The sequence below is a fragment of the Hemitrygon akajei genome, chromosome 6 (genome assembly GCF_048418815.1).
Source record: "Hemitrygon akajei chromosome 6, sHemAka1.3, whole genome shotgun sequence".
In the NCBI taxonomy this organism is placed as follows: Eukaryota; Metazoa; Chordata; class Chondrichthyes; order Myliobatiformes; family Dasyatidae; genus Hemitrygon; species Hemitrygon akajei.
The window spans coordinates 134,422,772-134,444,648 of record NC_133129.1 but is presented as its reverse complement, the minus strand read 5'-3'; the positions used below and the strand labels follow the sequence as shown (position 1 = coordinate 134,444,648).

Genomic DNA, 21,877 nt, shown 5'->3' with positions numbered 1-21,877 from the left:
AGAAATACTAAAGTGCAGAAAATATTGGTAGGAGTTTCCACAAGACTTTCAACACTAAGTTTTAATATACGTAACAGCGTCAAATAGAAACCTGGTGATGCATGGAATCATGGTCGACTTCAATTTACTGAAAGTCAGGTCAAACCAGCTTAGCAGTAACACTGCACAAGATGAATTCCTGAGGTTTACGGAGTTTTTTTTGTTAGATTAATACAGTGAGAAGTCAACAAAGGAACTAGCTCTCCTGGATTTGGTACTGTGCCCCAGTAAAAGGCTCCTCCGAGAAAGACTGACCATATCATAAAATTCTTATTTCAAAATGAAAATTGAAGGAACATGTTCTTTCCCTGTTTATATTACTAAATAAACTTTATATTGCAAAAAAAAACTGGTGAAACACAACATAGCTTTCCTTTGGAAGAAGTTCATTTTGATACTAAACGTTAAGAAGATGGTGTAATCGCCCACCAGGAAGTTTTGGAACAGACTGAATCATTGACTCGTGATTGCTGGTCGGGTTTGCTCTGCTAGTTTGCCAAGCTAGGAACTTGCTCCCTCCCAGCAGAAGTTGCTGCTGCGGAGTGACATCATCGTGCAGGCATTTGGGGTTACGTTGGCATGAACTGAATGTTACAGGAAACTGTGAGTAAGAATAAAAAGGATCTATTTTTGGGGCGTAGCAGGATGTAACTCATGGGGTACTGCAGGAACTGGTACTTGAGCTCCAGCTATTCATAATGTACAGCTAGATGAGAAAATGCAATGTAAATACTAAATTTGCCCACAGTACGAGACTTGTGCGGTTGTGAGAAAGGTGCTTCCAGACAATTTAGATAAATTTAATTGGTGAACAAATACTTGGCAGATGCAGTATAATGTGGACAAATGTGCATTATGTCCTTTGGTGGAGAAAATATTAATTTAATAGTGACAGAATGTGTTGATGTTGAAAGAAATCTCGGTGTTCTTGTCCATGAAAGCAAGTATGCAAGTGCCGCAAAGTTAAGAGGACAAGTTATTACAGTGTCCCCAATCCATTGTTCACATAAATGGTAGAACCAGGGATTTTGATCTACATAACGGAGAAATTTTATTTGTGAATCACATGCTCATTTTTTTCAGTCAAGCCTCAAACACATGGAAAATTAGTAATTTAATTGACCAATTGACGAATCCTGTCCGTCTCCAGAGTCCCGCCCTTTCCCGGAGCTCCTCCCCCTCTTCCATGACCAACTGAGTGCTTCCGGCTGGGATCTGCGTGAACGGAAGCGGAAGCAAAAGGAAACGCAAACTGAACGGGGCAGAAAGAGTAAACAAAGCGAAAGGAGTTGAAACGATGGCGACATCCGACGGGTTGCTGAAGAAAATGGTGTCGAAAGTAAGGAGACGGCGATGTGGATAGGCGGCTTGATAAAAGTGCGGTAGGAGTTTGGGCACGGAGGGGTGGGGGCAGAGTGAGCGGTAGGAACGGTGGCGGGAGGAGGGGAGCAGCAGCGCGGGGGGGGGGGAACTGTTGTGACTTTGTTTTCTTTCTTTTGAAGTATAAATACAGGGATCTCACCGTGCGAGAAATCCTAAATGTTACCTCCACCTACAAAGACCTCAAGCCGGTGAACGATTCATACGGTGAGTAATTGGGGGGCGGGGGGAAATAAAAATCAATCTGTGGTTTTCAGTAATGGTAACTTTGACTTTTCTTATGGCATGATGGTTATGCGTTTTCTTTAAGCCAATGAGTTGAGATGATCCAGGAGCTGTGTAGATCATTGAATATCCGTGCATCTTGTAATTAACGCGATTGTTGATTCGTCCCCATTCTGCAGTGGAGTGGACTTTTGGAATTTTCTTCTGGATTATATTGCTGGTGCCTTGCAGATTGAAAATCTTTATCAAAACTCAGCTAATACGCAAAACCCCTGACAATGGAGCTTGAAAACTATATGCTTTTAATCCCTGCCTATTCATGTATCTATCTAATGCTTCTTAAAACATTGCCTTCCTATAAGCTTCCAGCACCTTCTCTGGCAATGCAATCCACGTACTTACCAGTCTCTGGGTTACAAAAACACTTTTGCCTCACAAATCTTTATTTTTTTAATCTCATCTTAGACCTCTGCGCTGTACTATTTGACATTTCCACTCTGGGAAAGTATTTGACTTCCCTATTACTAGCCAGCTTTTGGTGGTGAGAGTCCATAATGAAGGATGCCACCATCTTCAGTCATTGTCTTTTGAAGATGTTTTTGATGGCCGGGAAACTAGAATCCTGAGTTGCTGCTGCTTTTTCCAATCCTGTGCATTGGTATCACCATACCAGAGGTGGTGTAATCAGTCAGAATGCTCACCCTCCACTGTACATCTGTAGAATTTGTTCAGTCTTTGGGGATATACCAAATCTTTTCAGGCTCCTAATGAAGTATACCTGCTGGCATTCCTTCTTCATAATTGCATCAATATGTTGGACTCGGAGTAGGTCTTTAGAGATGTTGACACACAAGAGCTTGATGCTGTTCACCTTTTCCACTGTTACACCCTCAATGAGGACTGGTGTATGTCCTGATTTCCCCCCCCCCCCCCCCCCCCCCCGTTGAAGTCCACAGTCAATTCTTCCCTGGTCTTGCTGATGTTGAGTGCAAGGTTGTTGTAGCTGTACTCATCACCATCTGAGATTCTGCCAACAATAGTTGTGTCATCGGTGAAAGAAGAGAGTGCTGTCTAGCTTCACACACGGAGAGAGAGGGTTGAGCAGAGTTGTTGATGCGAGCCAGTGCTGATAGTCAGTGAGGAGGATGATCCGCCCTGACTGTGGCCTCCCGATGAGGAAGTTAAAGCTCCAGTTGCAGAGGCGCAGGTTTTGAAGTTTATTGATTAGTACTGAGAGGATGATGGTGTTGAACATTGAGCCTTATTCGATAAACAGCTGACAGATGTTACCACTGTTATGGGTTCCTTACCACCATAGCTGCTCTTTGTTGCCACTGTCAGGGAGTTGTGGACATGGACCCCTAGATCAGTCTGGATGTCAATGTAACCAAGTGTCCTGCCATTTACTCTATACCTTCCTCTTGCATTTGACCTTCACAATGTATCACCCCGCAATAATGCAGATTAAACCCCGTCTTCCACAAATTTCCAGCTGATCCTTATATTCTGTGTCCTTTGACAACCATCCTCACCTCCGCTTGCTAAGTAGACTTCCCATGTTTTTGTTCAATATTACAAACATCAGAAGTCCCAGCACTGATCCTTCCAGATTGTCAGTGGTCAGAACAAACCCCCACCACTACCACCGTTATCCTCTATCTTCTACAATTAATTTTGTATCCAGTTTACCAGCTCACTGGATCCCATGTGACTTAACTCTCTGGACCTGCCTATCAAGAGTGAGTGCGCTTGTGAAATACTTTACAAAAATCCATGCATACAACATCCATTGCCCTGCCTTCAATCATCTTTGTCACTACCTTAAAAAGCTCAGATCTAACTTGTGAGCAGGACCTCACACTGACTATTTCTAATAACTACATACTTTTCCAAATTAGAGTCCTGTCCCTACGAATCTTTTCCAATAATTTTCTTACCTTGACCTGCAATTATCCCTGTTGCCCTTCTTAAACAGAGGAACAAATTTGACTACTTTCCAGTCTTCTGGGACTTTAGGATACAAAGATCTCTCTCAAAGCTCCAACATTCTCCTCCCTCATCTCAGTCCAATATCCTGTGGCAGACTCCATCAAGGCATGGGGGCTTGTCCATTTTAATGTTTTTTGGGACACCAGTCTTTTAGCATCAATATGGCCTAGAATATCAACATACCCCACCCTGATATCACCACTATCTATGTTCTTCTTCTTTATGAATATTAATGCAGAGTGCTCAGTAAGGCCCCTACCAACTTCGTCTGGCTTCACACATAAATTCTTTGTCTTGAGTGGCCCTTCTCTTTCCCTATCTTCCCTCTTATTCTTAATATACGTATGGAATACCTTGGGATTCTCCCAATTCAAATTGCAGCATCTCGGATTACAAGACCCTGCAGCGGATAGTGAGGTCAGCTGAGAAGATCATTGGGGTCTCTCTTCCAGCCATCACGGACATTTACACTACATGCTGCATCCACAAAGGAAACAGCATTATGAAGGACCCCATGCACCCCTCATACAATCTCTTCTCCCTCCTGCCGTCTGGGAAAAGGCTCCGAAGCATTCGGGCTCTCACGACCAGACTATGTAACAGTTTCTTCCCCCAAGCTATCAGACTCCTCAATACCCGAAGCCTGGACTGACACCTTGACCTACTGTCCTGTTTATTTATTGTAATGCTTGCACTGTTTTTGTGCACTTTATGCAGTCCAGTGTAGGTCTGTAGTCTAGTGTAGCTTTCTCTGTGTTGTTTTTTTTATTACGTAGTTCAGTCTAGTTTTTGTACTGTCATGTAACACCATGGTCCTGAAAAATGTTGTCTCAATTTTACTATGCACTGTACCAGCAGTTATGGTCGAAATGACAATAAAAGTGACTTGACTTGAAAAAAAAATCCTAATTGCCATTATAAGTTTCATGGCACTTTTTAGACATTAACTTTCCTTGGTTCTATCCTGCTTCCCTTCTGCTCCTCAAGGTTCTGATCCAATTTTGGTATATGTCTCATTTTTCTTTTTAACTAAATTAACAATATCTATGCAAACACGAGGAAATCTGCAGATGCTGGAAATTCAAGCAACACGCACAAAATGCTGGTGGAATGCAGCAGGCCAGGCAGCATCTATAGGAAGAAGTACAGTCGCAGTTTCAGGCTGAGACCCTTTGTCAGGATTAACTGAAAGAAAAGATAGTAAGAGAGTTAGTCCTGATGAAGGGTCTCGGCCTGAAACATCAACTATGATTCTTCCTATAGATGCTGCCTGGCCTGCTGTGTTCCACCAGCATTTTGTGTATGTTGTAACAATATGGTTATTGATGAAGTGGGAGCCATCACTCTTAATGAGTTTTGGCAAGATATGTTTGATCTTTTAATCAGTTTGTGCACAGGGTGTAGAAATTACTGTTAGTGCCACGTGAACTAGTCACATCCTGTAGATCAGCAAGGGAAGCATTTTTTCCTCACTACAAGTTTGATCACTCAAATGGAAATCCCATCTCCTTAATGTGGTGTGAACCATTGTATTTAATTCCTATCAAAGTGGGATTGTATACTACTTGTATTTTAATTGTAAAAAAAAACAAGTTTTCTAAAGCAAGAAACTTGAGGAAAAAGTGTTTTGAAAGCACTTTAAAATAATTTTCACTTAATGCAAGCATGGAATTTCAAACATTGGGAATTATGTTTAACTTAACCAGAGACAATTCAAGAACACTCACATCTTGGACAGGTTGACCCTTGTCTTCTGAATTGTTCTCACAATTTCAAAATCAGTTATAAAATGGCAGATTAAAATCACACAGCAAGAGACCACTTGCACCATCACTGACCTGTGGCAGCCTGCTTCTGAAGAATGGCCCAGTTCAGTCTACTGCTTGGCTCTTTCCCCATGCAGCAACAATTAATTTGTTCTGTCAGTGTAATTGTGAACAGATCAGGTCCTCTCACTGCTGTGAGGTGTGATATCAATCCCTTCATATAATTAAGCTATTCCTCTGCACTGTTTCTCAGCCTTCAATATTTTCTAGTGCTTTGTGCTCAGAATTGGCCACATGATCTCATCTGCAGCCTAGTGAATGTTTTATAAAGATTTTGCGCAAACTTTGCTGCTAAGTTGAGCTTACTGTCAAATGCACAAGTACACGTATGCAGAATGTGCCGTGAAAAGCTTGCTTGCGGCAGCAACGGGTGCAGCATTCACAAGGGAAACATAAATTATACAAGGACATACAACAGTCTCCTGTGATGCTGTACTCAGGTTGATTCAGGAAAAGGGAAGTAGCTGATCTTGAACTTGGTGGTGTGGGGCCTTCAGGCTTGTACCTTCTGTACCTGGTGGTGTGGGGCCTTCAGGCTTCTGTACCTTCTGTACCTGGTGGTGTGGGGCCTTCAGGCTTCTGTACCTGGTGGTGTGGGGCCTTCAGGCTTCTGTACCTTCTGTACCTGGTGGTGTGGGGCCTTCAGGCTTCTGTACCTGGTGGTGTGGGGCCTTCAGGCTTGTACCTTCTGTACCTGGTGGTGTGGGGCCTTCAGGCTTCTGTACCTGGTGGTGTGGGGCCTTCAGGCTTGTACCTTCTGTACCTGGTGGTGTGGGGCCTTCAGGCTTCTGTACCTGGTGGTGTGGGGCCTTCAGGCTTCTGTACCTGGTGGTGTGGGGCCTTCAGGCTTCTGTACCTGGTGGTGTGGGGCCTTCAGGCTTGTACCTTCTGTACCTGGTGGTGTGGGGCCTTCAGGCTTCTGTACCTGGTGGTGTGGGGCCTTCAGGCTTCTGTACCTTCTGTACCTGGTGGTGTGGGGCCTTCAGGCTTCTGTACCTCCTGCCTGATGGTAGCTGTGAGATGAGGGCATGACCAAGTGGTCAGGATCTGTGATGGGGAGTGCTGCCTTTCCGTTAGGGAAATTAATTTCCTAAAGAAATTCGATCAAGGTTGACTGCAAGTAAATTAGAGTGGAGCCTCTAACAGTGTGTTTCGAACTCCAAATAATACAGAGAGCACAACTCCTTTTATGCAAGTACAGATCCATTGCAAAAACAAAGGCAGCTTGATTAACCTTGTGAATTGGAAACAGTAAGCGAGGTTCAAATGCAGTTATCTTGTGAGAAACTATACCCATAGCAACAGCCAAAAATCAAAAAATTAAGTTCTGTGTACAACTTTGTATTAACAGTTTGTCTCATATCCTTGTCTAATTCTTACAAGATAAACAACTGCAAGTATTTATTCAAAGAGTCGTCTCTGCTAAAAGCCAAGGCCATATCTCGAACAAACTAAGCTGCAAACTGGTTTCCATACTCAAAAAGCCGATATTAACCCTTTGTCTATCAAAATCTTTACTCATACTATTTTATTCTTCCAATGCTAATTTGAACTTGCATTCCAACACAGCATCTGTGCAATTTAAATTCGTAAACAAATTTTGATTAGCATGAATCTGTTGGGTGGTAAAATCTGTCAGGTGCACTTACTTTATTTCAGGCATGAAAATCCGCCATCCTTGGCTCATCGGTACCGTCTATTGGGTGGTTTATTACACACATCTGATTTTCTCTTGAACTGATTGCCTTGTTTGGCTATTCCAGTTGAGGAACAATTAGGGATGTTCATATTGTGTGAAACTGAGTTGTGATTCAAAAACAGGAGTAAAGGCAATTGAAATGTACTGACATTGGTTACAAAGTGCTGGTATAATTCATAAGCTGTCAACTTCCCCATTTTACTGGGTTACCTTACTGAATTTAATATTCTTTGATTGTTTCTTTTCTGCATTTGTACACATGAATTATTATTGTTTGTACTTGTGTGTAATAACTTTGTGTGTACTTTAACTTCCATCATACAGATCTATTCCATTTGGAATAGTTCACTGGTTCTCGTTTAGGGCCATTTATCAAAAGTGAAATGTATAAATTGGAAAGCAATGTCCTGTTCTAGTATTCACTTGATTTGCTCTTAAATGTGAATTGAACTAGGTCACAAATGTGAAAGCTTTTTCAGCTTCTTACCATGAGCTGCTCTGACACTCAGTGTTGCCACTGCTTGTGCTGACGCTCTTTGCTACACTAGATGGCATGGTTTCATTACATACTGATGAAGCCGAGTGGCTTTTCCATAAACACTTGTGATTGATTTTGTTTTCCCTTTCTGGTTTCAGTATTCAACAATGGTAATTCACAGGAGCTGATGAGTCTCACCGGGACGATCCCTGTTAGCTACAGAGGTAAGAAAGGAATTATGAGCAATTGTGGAAGTGGGACATTGAAGGAGTGGAGATTTGAGGCTTTGACTCGAGAGATTCTGGCAGTTTTGGCAGTTGGACTGTGCAGTCAAGTCAATCAAGATTTGAAAAGCTCAGCAGAAAGCCGTTGATTAGACAATCAAGATTTGAATAGCTCAGACTCAGCAAAAAGCAGCTGATTGGGCAATCGAGGTCAGGTGACCAAGCAGTTTGAAAAGCTCAAACAAATAAATAGAGGGTTACCTCAAGTGGAGCGGCCTGTGGAAAGTGGCCAGTGAGTGAGTGGGCCAGTGAAGGATTGGAGATTTGAGGCTTTGACTCGAGAGGCTTCGGCGAGCAGAGGCTGAGGACGAGCTTCACTCCAAGTGAGGTAAGGCTGGGTAAGTTCCTTTCAAAGGAGAAAGTTTCAAAAGTTGAGGCAAGTATTGGGTAGGTCATGGCAGTTGAGATCGGCCCCGTGGTTTGTTCATCCTGCAGCATGTGGGAAATCAGGGATACTTCCAGTGTCCCTGACAACTGTGTGCAGGAAGTGTGTCCAACTGCAGCTTCTGGCAGACCGCATTGAGTGGCTGGAGCTGCGATTGGATTCATACTGGAGCATCCGCGATGCTGAGAAAGTCATGAGTAGCACGTTCAGTGAGGTGGCCACACCGCAGGTAAAGGCTACACAGGCAGAAAGGGAAGAGGTGGCCACTAGACAGCATAGCAGTAGGCAGGTAGTGCAGGAGTCCCCTGGGGTCATCTCCCTCCTAAACAGATATACTGTTTTGGATACTGTTGGGGGAGATGTCTCAACAGGGGAAGGCAGCAGCAGCCGAGTTCATTGCACCATGGGTGGCTCTGCGGCACAGGAGGGAAGGAAAAGGAGTGGGAGAGCTATAGTGATAGAGGATTCAATTGTAAGGGGAATAGATAGGCGTTTCTGCGGCCGCAGACGAGACTCCAGGATGGTATGTTGCCTCCCTGGTGCAAGGATCAAGGATGCCTCTGAGCGGCTGCAGGACATTCTGGAATGGGAGGGTGAACAGCCAGTGGTCGTGGTGCACATAGGTACCAACGATATAGGTAAAAAATGGGATGAGGTCCTACAAGGTGAATTTAGGGAGTTAAGACATAAACTAAAAAGTAGGACCACAAAGGTAATAATCTCTGGATTACTACCAGTGCCACGTGCTAGTCAGAGTAGAAATAGGAGGATATTTCAGATGAATATGTGGCTTGAAAAATGATGCGAGGAGGAGGGATTCAAATTTCTGGGGCATTGGAACCAGTTTTGGGGGTGGTGGGACCGGTATAAACAGGACGGTCTGCACCTGGGCTGGACTGGAACCAATGTCCTAGGGGGAGCGTTTGCTACTGCTGTTCAGGAGGATTTAAACCAATGTGGCGGGGGGATGGGAACAAGTGCAGAGAGACAGTGGGGTGTAAAATGAGGGTAGAAGCAAAAAGTAGTAAGGTGAAAAGTAAAAGTGGCAGGCAGGCAAATCCAGGGCAAAAAGCAAAAAGAGCCACTTTTCAACATAATTGTATAAGGGCTAAGAGTGTTGTAAAAACAAGTCTGAAGGCTTTGTGTGTCAATGCAAGGAGCATTCGTAACAAGGTGGATGAATTGAATGTGCAGATAGTTATTAATGAATATGATATAGTTGGGATCACAGAGACATGGCTCCAGGGTGACCAAGGATGGGAGCTCAACATCCAGGGATATTCAATATTCAGGAGGGATAGACAGGAAAGAAAAGGAGGTGGGGTAGCATTGCTGGTTAGAGAGGAGATTATCACAATAGAAAGGAAGGACATTAGCCTGGAGGATGTGGAATCGATATGGGTAGAGCTGCATAACACTAAGGGGCAGAAAACGCTGGTGGGAGTTGTGTACAGGCCACCTAACAGTAGTAGTGAGGTTGGGGATGGCATTAAACAGGAAATTAGAAATGCGTGCAATAAAGGAACAGTAGTTATAATGGGTGACTTCAATCTACATATAGATTGGGTGAACCAAATTGGTAAGGGTGCTGAGGAAGAGGATTTCTTGGAATGTATGTGGGATGGTTTTCTGAACCAACATGTCGAGGAACCAACTACAGAGCAGGCCATTCTAGATTGGGTATTGAGCATTGAGGAAGGGTTAGTTAGCAATCTTGTCGTGCGAGGCCCCTTGGGTAAGAGTGACCATAATATGGTGGAATTCTTCATTAAGATGGAGAGTGACATAGTTAATTCCGAAACAAAGGTTCTGAACTTAAAGAAGGGTAACTTTGAAGGTATGAGACGTGAATTAGCTAAGATAGACTGGCAAATGATACTTAAAGGGTTGACGGTGGATATGCAATGGCAAGCATTTAAAGATCACATGGATGAACTACAACAATTGTTCATCCCAGTTTGGCAAAAGAATAAACCAGAGAAGGTAGTGCACCCGTGGCTGACAAGGGAAATTAGGGATAGTATCAAGTCCAAAGAAGAAACATATAAATTAGCAAAAAAAAATGCGGCACACCTGAGGACTGGGAGAAATTCAGAGACCAACAGAGGAGGACAAAGGGCTTAATTAGGAAAGGGAAAAAAGATTATGAGAGAAAGCTGGCAGGGAACACAAAAACTGACTGTAAAAGCTTTTATAGATACGTGAAAAGAAAAAGATTGGTCAAGACAAATGCAGGTCCTTTACAGTCAGAAACAGGTGAATTGATCATAAGGAACAAAGACATGGCAGACCAATTGAATAACTACTTTGGTTCTGTCTTCACTAAGGAGGACATAAATAATCTTCCAGAAATAGTAAGGGACCAAGGGTCTAGTGAGATGGAGGAACTGAGGGAAATACATGTTAGTAGGGAAGTGGTGTTAGGTAAATTGAAGGGATTAAAGGCAGATAAATCCCCAGGGCCAGATGGTCTGCATCCCAGAGTGCTTAAGGAAGTAGCCCAAGAAATAGTGGATGCATTAGTGATAATTTTTCAAAACTCCTTAGATTCTGGATTAGTTCCTGAGGATTGGAGGGTGGCTAATGTAACCCCACTTTTTAAAAAAGGAGGGAGAGAGAAACCATGGAATTATAGACCAGTTAGTCTGACATCGGTGCTGGGGAAAATGCTAAAGTGAGTTATCAAAGATGTGATAACAGCACATTTGGAAAGAGGTGAAATCATCGGACAAAGTCAGCATGGATTTGTGAAAGGCAAATCATGTCTGACGAATCTTAAAGAATTTTTTGAAGATGTAACTAGTAGAGTGGATAGGGGAGAGCCAGTGGATGTGGTATATTTGGATTTTCAAAAGGCTTTTGACAAGGTCCCACACAGGAGATTAGTGTGCAAACTTAAAGCACACGGTATTGGGGGTATGGTATTGATGTGGATAGAGAATTGGTTGGCAGACAGGAAGCAAAGAGTGAGAGTAAACGGGACCTTTTCAGAATGGCAGGCAGTGACTAGTGGGGTACCGCAAGGCTCAGTGCTGGGACCCCAGTTGTTTACAATATATATTAATGATTTAGACGAGGGAATTAAATGCAGCATCTCCAAGTTTGCGGATGACACGAAGCTGGGCGGCAGTGTTAGCTGTGAGGAGGATGCAGGGTGACTTGGATAGGTTAGGTGAGTGGGCAAATTCATGGCAGATGCAATTTAATGTGGATAAATGTGAGGTTATCCACTTTGGTTGCAAGAACAGGAAAACAGATTATTACCTGAACGGTGGCCGATTAGGAAAAGGGGAGGTGCAACGAGATCTGGGTGTCATTGTACACCAGTCATTGAAGATGGGCATGCAGGTACAGCAGGGGGTGAAAAAGTCAAATGGTATGTTGGCATTCATAGCAAAAGGATTAGAGTACAGGAGCAGGGAGGTTCTACTGCAGTTGTACAAGGCCTTGGTGAGACCGCACCTAGAATATTGTGTGCAGTTTTGGTCTCCTAATCTGAGGAAAGACATTCTTGCCGTAGAGGGAGTACAGAGAAGGTTCACCAGATTGATTCCTGAGATGGCAGGACTTTCATATGAAGAAAGACTGGATTGACTTGGTTTATATTCACTGGAATTTAGAAAATTGAGGGGGGATCTTATTGAAACGTATAAAATTCTAAAGGGATTGGACAGGCTAGATGCAGGAAGATTGTTTCTGATGTTGGGGAAGTCCAGAACGAGGGGTCACAGTTTAAGGATAAAGGGGAAGCCTTTTAGGACTGAGATGAGGAAAAACTTCTTCACACACAGAGTGGTGAATCTGTGGAATTCTCTGCCACAAGAAACAGTTGAGGCCGGTTCATTGGCTATATTTAAGAGGAAGTTAGATATGGCCCTTGTGGCTAAAAGGATCAGGGGGTATGGAGAGAAAGCAGGTACAGGGTTCTGAGTTGGATGATCAGCCATGATCATACTGAATGGTGGTGCAGGCTCGAAGCGCCGAATGGCCTACTCCTGCACCTATTTTCTATGTTTCTAACTGTTTGACTACTTTATCTTTGCAGGCAATATGTACAATATCCCCGTATGTCTCTGGTTACTGGACTCCTACCCTTACAATCCACCGATCTGCTTTGTAAAACCCACTAGCAGCATGATGATCAAAACTGGAAAGCATGTTGATGCCAATGGGAAGATCTACCTCCCGTATCTGCATGAGTGGAAACATGTGAGTATCACAGATTTTAAATAAGGCCATTATCTTCCACAGAAGAGGGAAATATTAGCAGCCAAGATCTCTGGAAAAATGGATGTTGGAGGATTGCCCCCAGAAAGTGTCAGGCTGACAGCTGGCTTGGTTAAAGGTGGAAGATGTTAGATTGGGGATTCTTGGATGCAAGGATTCAAGATTTTAAATGACATTTCCAGAGCACATGTAAAGGAGAATTAATTAATTGTTTCTCCAGATCAGATGCAGCACAAAAAAACCCACAATAAGATAAAGAACATAATAATAATAAACACAATCGTGTAAATTCCATTTAATTGGAACGCACCAAGACCAGTACATTTTGGCCCAAAATTAACTGAAGTTTAATGGAAGTGGCTAAAACTGTATATAAAAAAAAAAGACAAATTGAGTAACAAATTATGTATTTAAGTAACATACAGAACACATTAGAGCACTACCAATGCTATTACACTACTATAAACTGTTTATTAATTCCTAGTACCAATTGATGGAGGAATTAATCTGTGTCACATTCTTTTGACTGTAAATGAACCAAATCAGTGCAGATAATAGACTGCCTTCCTACAATGCTTTCAATGATTGCATCCTACAAATCTTCATTTTAATTTTTATGTATCAGTTGAGTGTGTCGATACCTTCAAATTCTTCATAGCTTTTGACTTGTTGAAGTAGTGAAATTGTCTCCTTTCCACTCCTGGCTGTTTCTGCTATCTCCAATCCTGAATGCTTGAAACCACAGTGAGCAAAATAGTTCTGAGTTGGAGTTGCCTTATTTCTCACCAACTATCAATGACAAATTGCTGGGTTTTTTTGGACACAAATGCAAGCATCTGATGCTATTTAAAAACTGTTCAATCAGAGTACGGTGTTGTGTCTAATGGCCGCAGAAGTCACATGAGTGACACTAGTTAGAAACTGTTCCGCAGCAGTCATAGAACATAGAACATTTCAGCACAGAAACAGGCCTTCTGGCCCTTCTTGGATGTGCCGAACCATTTTCTGCCTAGTCCCACTGATCTGCTCCCGGGCCATATCCCTCCAAACCCTCTCATTCATATACCTGTCCAAGTTTTTCTTAAATGTCAAAAGTGAGCCCACATTCACCACTTCATCTGGCAGCTCATTCCACACTCCCACCACTCTCTGTGTGAAGAAGCCCCCCTGATGTTCCCTTTAAACTTTTCCCCCTTCACCCTTAACCCATGACCTCTGGTTTTTTTCTCTCCTAGCCTCAGTGGAAAAAGCCTGCTTGCATTCACTCTATATATACCCATCATAATTTTATATACCTCTATCAAATCTCCCCTCATTCTCCTACACTCCAGGGAATAAAGTCCTAACCTATTCAACCTTTCTCTGTAACTCAGTTTCTCAAATCCCGGTAACATCCTTGTAAATCTTCTCTGCACTCTTTCAACCTTATTAATATCCTTCCTGTAATTAGGTGACCAAAATTGCACACAATACTCCAAATTCGGTCTCACCAATGTCTTATACAACCTCACCATAACATTCCAACTCTTATACTCAATACTTTGATTTATAAAGGCCAATGTACCAAAAGCTCTCCTTACGAACCTATCCACCTGTGATGCCACTTTTAGGGAATTATGTATCTGTACTCCCAGATCCCTCTGTTCTACTGCATTCCTCAGTGTCCTACCATTTACCTTGTATGTTCTACCTTGGTTTGACCTTCCGAAGGGCAATATCTCACACTTGTCCGCATTAAACTCCCATCTGCCATTTTTCAGCCCATTCCTCCAACTGGTCCAAATCCCTCTGCAAGCTTTGAAAACCTTCCTCACTCTCCAATATACCTCCAATCTTTGTATCATCAGCAAATTTGCTGATCCAGTTTGCCACATTATCATCCAGATCATTGATATAGATGACAAATAACAATGGACCCAGCACTGATCCCTGTTGCACACCACTAGTCACAGGCCTCCACTCAGAGAAGCAATCCTCCACTACCACTCTCTGGCTTCTTCCATTGAGCCAATGTCTAATCCAATTTACTACCTCACCATGTATACCTAGCGACTGAATCTTCCTAACTAACCTCCCATGTGGGACCTTGTCAAAGGCCTTACTGAAATCCATGTATACAACATCCACTGCCTTCCCTTCATCCACTTTCCTGGTAACTTCCTCGAAAAACTCTTAATAGATTGGTTAAACATGACCTACCACGCACAAAGCCATGCTGACTTTTTCTAATAAGTCCCTGTCTATCCAAAGACTTGTAGATCCTATCTCTCAGTATTCTTTCCAATAATTTGCCTACTACTGATGTCAAACTTACTGGCCTATAATTTCCTGGCTTACTTTTTGAGCTTTTATTAGACAACGGAACTACATGAGCTATCCTCTTCCATGACCTCCCTACTTGTCTGCCTTGTTTCCATTGTTACGAACCCCGTAACTGGGTCACTTACCAGCAAAGATGGAGAGGTCCGTTGAAGTCTGATGATACTATTTTTAACAATATTTATTAGTAAAAATACACAAAAATAATATCAATGCAAATATACAGATAATATACGTCGTCAATACTAAATCTAAAAGTGCGGGTATAATAATAATCAATAAGAAATAAGCTCTATCATTGTCTAGGGGATAATGTATTGTCCGATGGAAATATAAAGTTCACTCAGTTCATGCAGGCTGCAGCTGTTGGGGACCGCTGTGTTGCAATGGTTGGCGAGAGAGAGAGATTTGGAGAAAAAACTTGCCAACTTTCCTTTTATGATTTCGATCCATCAGGAGTCTTGTTGTCGTGGCTTTTCACTTGTGGCCTCTCCTTTAGCTAAACCGTTCTTCCGTGATGAGCCCGCCACCCTGGCAAGGGAGGACGCACACGAGCTCTCACCGGCCTTCGCTATAAAACGCTATCACGGGATTTCTAGCGTTTCTCTTGGTGCGTCTAAAGGGGTTGTTCCCCAGACCCTCTTTTATCCTTACTCACGGGGTCTCAGATGTCAATCAGGTTGGGATGATGCAATCCCTCAACCAGACCACTCTGGTTGTCCCCTGAGGGCTTCAATAGTACAGTACTCAATACACAATTCCGTCTCCAAGAGACAATGGCCGTTATCAGTGGTTCCGTTCCGCTGAGGCCAGGACACATTCCAAACCCTGTGTATTCCGTGTGTCTCCCTCTCATTTCCTGGGTCCCAGACCCGAATTAATAGCGATCTTGCGATTCTCAAAAAGGAGGGGGCGACTTTGTACCCTTCGGCCCCTCAGAATTGCTTCACATTCATAACACCATAGATTCCACTCCAGTTTCCTTAGTAAATACAGATGCAAAAAACCCATTTAATATCTCTCCCATTTCTTTTGGCTCCATACATAGTCGACCACTCTGATCTTCAAGAGGACTAATTTTATCCCTTACTATCCTTTTGCTCTTAACATACCTGTAGAAGCTCTTAGGATTATCCTTCACCCTGACTGCCAAAGCAACCTCATGTCTTCTTTTAGCTTTCCTGATTTCTTTAAGTATTTTCTTACTCTCTTTATACTCCTCAAGCATCTTATTTCCTCCCTGTTGCGTATACATGTTATACATCTCTCTCTTCTTTTTCAGAGTTCCAATATCTCTTGAGAACCAAGGTTCCTTATTCTTATTCATTTTGCTTTTAACCCTGACAGGAATATACAAACTCTGCACTCTCAAAATTTCTCCTTTGAAGGCCTCCCACTTACCAATCACATCCTTGCCAGAGAACAACCTGTCCCAATCTACGTTTTTTAGATCCTTTCTCATTTCTTCAAATTTGGCCTTTTTCCAGTTTAGAACTTCAGCCCGAGGACCAGATCTATCTTTATCCATGATCAAATTGAAACTAATGATGTTATGATCACTGGAACCAAAGTGTTCCCCTACATACACTTCCTGTCACCTGCCTTAACTCATTTCCTAATAGGAGATCTAATATTGCATCCTCCCTAGTTGGTACATCTATATATTGATTTAGAAAACTTTCCTGAACACATTTCACAAACTCTAACCCATCTAGACCTTTAACAGCATGGGAATCCCAATCAATGTGTGGAAAATTAAAATCCCCTACAATCACAAATTTCTGTCTCCTGCAGTTGTCTGTTATCTCTCGGCAGATTTGCTCCTCCAATTCTCGCTGACTATTGGGTGGTCTATAATACAACCCTATTAATGTGGTCATACCTTTCCTGTTTCTCAGCTCCACCCATATGGCCTCAGTAGACAAGTCTAATCTGTCCTGCCGAAGCACTGCTGTAATATTTTCCCTGACTAGCAAAGCCACCCTTCATCCCTCTGCCTCTATCACGTCTGAAACATCGGAACCCTGGAACACTGAGCTGCCAGTCCTGCCCCTCCTGTAGCCACGTTTCAGTAATGGTTATGATGCCATAATTCCATGTGTCAATCCAGGCCCTCGGCTCGTCTGCCTTTCCCACAATACTCCTCGCATTGAAATATACATACCTCAGAAGATTATTACCACCACACACAACCTTACTATTTGTGACTTTGCATGAATTACTAACATCATTTATTTTTACCCCCATTTCACTACCTACTCTGGCACTCTGGTTCCCATCCCCCTGCAAATCTAGTTTAAACCCTCCCCAATAACACTAGCAAACCTCCCTGCAAGTATATTGGTCCCCTTGTAGTTCAGGTTTAACCCGTCTCTCCTGACCCAGGTCCCACCTGCCCCAGAAGAGGTCCCAATGATCTAGAAATCTGAAACCCTGCCCCCTACACCAGTTTCTCAGCCACATGTTCATCTGCCAGAGCATCCTACTCTTACCCTCACTGGCACGTGGCACAGGCAGCAATCCGGAGATTACTACCCTCAAGGTCCTGTTTTTCAACTTCCTACCAAGTTCTCTGTACTCACTCTTCAGGACCTCCTGACTTTCTACCCATGTCATTGGTACTGATGTGTACCACGACATCTGGCTGATCTCCCTCCCACTTCAGAATACTGTACACGCCATCAGAGACATCCCTGACCCTTGCCAAAATTAAGCAGTTTAGTGTCCCAATAAAACAAAGAGAATCCTGACTATTTTCTCGATTCAGTTTTTGTTCTTTAGGAGTTGTCCCAAATAAGTAGCTGCCCCGATTAACTGGCGGCCCAATATCTGGACTCTGCTGTAAATATAAATACATAAGGTAGGCTTGTAGATTAATTGTATGTCCATAAAGTGACGCTAGGCACAGGAGTGTCTGTACATAAGGTGCCTGATAGAAAATGATAACGTAGTGGTGGTTGGGGGTATAGAGGAGTGGGTTAGTGGGTTGAGGTGTTAATCAGCCATGTTGTTTGGGTTAAGTAACTAAATTTGAATCTGGCATGGATGCTATGTGGCCTCCTCCCTGATGGGAGTGAGACAAATAGTTCATGAGCAGCATGGGTGGGATCCTTCCTGATGTTAATGGCCCCTTCCTGACACCTTTCTGCATACAGTATATGCCCTTGATGGCATGTAGGCTGGTGCTAGTGATGTCGGGCTGTTTTGACTACCTGTTGTAGAGTTTCTCAGTCTGCCGCAGTGCAGTTTCCGTACCATACGGTGATGCCGCTTGTTGGGATGCTCTCCACTGCATCAGTAGAACGATAGATGTGCATAGTCCAACTGTCTGCAGCCTCCTCAGGTGAGCTTTTCTGATTGTGTTCTGGGACCATGAGAGGTTGTGTGAGATGTTGGGAACCCACGTAGTTTCCACTGCAGTGCTGCAGTGAGTGGTGCGAGCTCTCCTGAAGTCGCTAATCATCTTTATCTTGTTGACATTGAGGAAGAGGGTATTTGCCTTCCACCTCCTTTCTGTAGACCATGTCATTATTGTTAGTGATGAGCATAGAGGGGCTGCCAGGACAATACTGATCATTTTGTGGAAATCTGAGTGCTTTAGTCGACAGGGAATGAGAAAGTGGACCGGTTCAGCCATTAAAGTGAGTCCCCACACAGATCTAACCCAGTCACTGTTTAACTGTGTTGTGAATACAAGTAAAGCCAGAATTGCAAGAATCCTAAAGAATTAGTGGCTTTGATCTTGGGTTACCATTCTCCAATGGAAGAGGGCATTTAGATCATTGAGATTACTGACTAAGACCTCCAGGAATGTGCTAGAGGAACTATACCTGGTGAAATGACTGAGCTCAGAGCTGACTTAGTGAGGGACATGGGGAATAGGTCCCCCTCTGCCTCTTGAGTCAGATCAATTACCTCTTAAACCAATGTCATTGGGCCATGTCTCATGCCCAAAATGGGATCTGAGTCTCCTTGGACATAGATTCAATGGTAATCACACATTTCAGGGCCAGTTTACAAAAGGACAGTAGCACCAGTGAGGGTTAAGGGTGCAAATTTTCTTTAATACATTAGAAAGAATGTTTTATTTTTTTCGAGGCACTGTCACCAGTTCTGGGTCAGAAGGGGCTGCATTCCATTTGAACTGGAACAGGAATAGTGTCCTGGTAACAAGGGTAAAAAGAAGTGACAGTCTTTAAATTGGAAGACCGGATAAGTGTTCTGCAGCAACCAAAATCACTAAATATAACACAAACCAAAAAGAGCAGGGAAACGTCGTGGAAATGTGGTTCATCAAGACTTCATTCCTCTTACGCCCATTAAGCACACCTTTGTGACGAGAGACTCAAAATAATCAGTTGTTTGGGTATTTGGAGAATGCTGAGGGCCTGCTCAAAAAGGTTTTTAACTTATGAGATTTGAAAGACTGTTTAGAGTTGCTTTCAGGTAAGAAATCAAATGGGGAATTTGGAAGAAAATTGCGTCTGTCACATTTGCAGATTGGTTCAATGGTATTCTGTTCATATTTCCATGGAATGAAGAATAGAGAGCATCAGGGTGTTACTTCAGTGGCGATTTTAATGCTGTATTTTTCTCATCCAGCCACATTCTGATCTGTATGGGCTGATTCAGGTGATGATTGTCATGTTTGGGGAGGAGCCTCCAGTCTTTTCGAGGCCAGCGGCACCTCCAACTTTTCCTCCGTACCAAGCTGCAGGGCCACCAAACAGTAAGTAACTTTTTCAAGTGTTAAATCTGATCCATTTAAACCCACAGATATGTATCTTTTGTTTTTACATTTGTAAGTTAACTGAGTTAAAGTTCTTTCACTAAAGTTCTTTCACCATTAAAGCATAAATTTATAGTTTTTTGAAACTCGTCCCACGTTGTAAGAAAATAGGACCATGAAAGACAATGCAAGAAATGTATACTCCATATTCGAACAAGGATAATCATCAAGGGCTGTAGATGACTTCTTAAGCTTAGGCTTTGTACCAAGGCACTATATAGGGTTCACCATTTGGTACCTGCATCTGCAAATGAAGCCCTAATGTGACTAGGCATTTTTCTTGACATTAATCAACTGAGATTATTTTGGCATTTTGTAACCTTCCTACATACCAGGTCTTCCTGTCCAGGCAGCTTCCTTATAAATCTCTTCTGCACCCTCTCCAGCATGGCAATGTCTTTCCTATAACAGAGTGACCAAAACTGTATATAATACTCCAAGTGTGGCATTACCGATGTCTTGTATAACTGGTCATAACATCCCTACTCCTTCACTTGGCCATGACTGATGAAGGCCAGCATGCTAAAAGTCGTCTGCACCACCCTGTCTACTTACGCGGTTGCTTTCAACAAACTATGCCCTTGTACTTCCAGGTGCCTCCTTCACAACATGCATCAGTGCCCTGTAATTCACTGTATAGGTCTTACCCTGGCTTAATGTCCAAAATGAATCACCTCACTCAAAGTTCAAAGTAAGTTTATTATCATCTATGTCACCATATACAACCCTGAGATTTGTTTTCTTGCGGGCATACTCAGTAAATGTATGAACCATAATAGTTAATGTAATGAAAGGCCGCACCCAACAGAATAGGCAAACAACCAGTGTGCAGAAGACAACAAACTGGGCAAATACAAAAGAAAAAAGAAATAATAATACTTAAATAAACAATGGACATTGAGAAAATGAGATGAGTCCTTGAAAGTGAATCTGTAGTTTGTGGGAACATTTCAATGATGGGGCAAGTGAAGTTAGCACCTTTGGCTCAAGAGCCTACTGGTTGAGGGGTAATAACTTCCTGAATGTGGTGGTATGAGTCCTAGGGCTCCTGTACTTTTTTCCTGATGGTAGCAGCGAGAAGAGAGCATGACCTGGGTGGTGTGGTGTTGGAGTCCCTGATGATGGATGCTGCTTTCCTGTGATAGCACTTTGTGTAGATGTGATCACTGATGGGGAGGACATAACCATGATGGACTAGGCCATATCCAATACATTTTGTAGGCTTTTCCATTCAAGGGCATTGTGCTTCCATACCAAGCAGTGGTGGACTTATCATAAGTTGAAATTTAGGATTTCTCCCTAACTGATTAAGATCTCTGCAATTTATTGTAACCTGCTTTACTATCAACTAGTAAGAGAACTTACTAATCATGCCAAATACTTCCATATGCAAGTAATGTACATAAATAATGATTAACATAGGTCCTGGGGCACCCTACTTGTTACAGGCCTCAAAGTGGAGAATGACCTTCAACCCTCACTCCCTGCTTCCTATCGTCAAGCCTGTTCTGAATCCCACCCACCCCCTTGCCAGCTCCCCCTGAATCTCATGTGTTCTAACCTTCTGAATCAGCTTGCCATGGGGGGGACCTTGGCAAAGGCCTTATTAAAGTCCATGTAGACAACATTCACTGCCTTACCGCAGTTACCTCTTTGAAAAACTCGCATCAGACATGACTTGCACAAAACAGTACTAACTTCCTGATTAGCTATCCAAGTGGTGTTTATTCCTTCAAATTTTACATCTGCCTCACTATTCATCGACTAAGTGAAAGAAATGTAGTGAAATAAAGTTAAAGTTTTGGGTCAAAGATTCTTCGTCAGAACTAGACAAAATAAAAAAACAAGTTAGTAAATTGTAGCGATTGCAGGGGAAGGAAGGAAAGGCTGGTGGAATGTCCATAATGAAGTAATGCTGGAAATGCCATGGTGAGAAGCTAGAAATGCCATGGCTCTTTTAACAATGCTTCTCTGAACGTGAACTCTATCACACAGATGCTGACTGGCAGACTGAGTGTTTCCAGTATTTTCAGACTTTCAGTATCTACAGGTTTTGATTTGGAGTAACTGACTAGGTGTGCCCACAGTTTGTACCACTTGCTATTATTCAGTAGTGCTGAACTCCCAACTGAATTAAGCAGGTTGGTTGGCATTGACACATCGACACTGCTAAACTAACTGGGTGATACAGTATTAGCGTTTTGTTCAAATGACAGTAAATAAATTAGATGAAACTA

General features: G+C 42.8%; 1 protein-coding gene across 1 annotated transcript in view; it reads left to right on the top strand.

Annotated features, from left to right (window-relative positions):
• The first annotated feature begins 544 nt into the window (after window positions 1-544).
• Window positions 545-21,877, top strand: part of tsg101a (tumor susceptibility 101a) — a 38,272-nt gene continuing 16,939 nt past the window's right edge. The window contains exons 1-6 of the mRNA XM_073049292.1: window positions 545-642; window positions 1,190-1,378; window positions 1,542-1,626; window positions 7,795-7,860; window positions 12,351-12,514; window positions 19,454-19,580. Of these exons, the coding sequence (XP_072905393.1) occupies window positions 1,337-1,378; window positions 1,542-1,626; window positions 7,795-7,860; window positions 12,351-12,514; window positions 19,454-19,580 (484 nt within the window). The 5' untranslated portion in view covers window positions 545-642; window positions 1,190-1,336. The remainder of the gene's footprint in view (window positions 643-1,189; window positions 1,379-1,541; window positions 1,627-7,794; window positions 7,861-12,350; window positions 12,515-19,453; window positions 19,581-21,877) is intronic.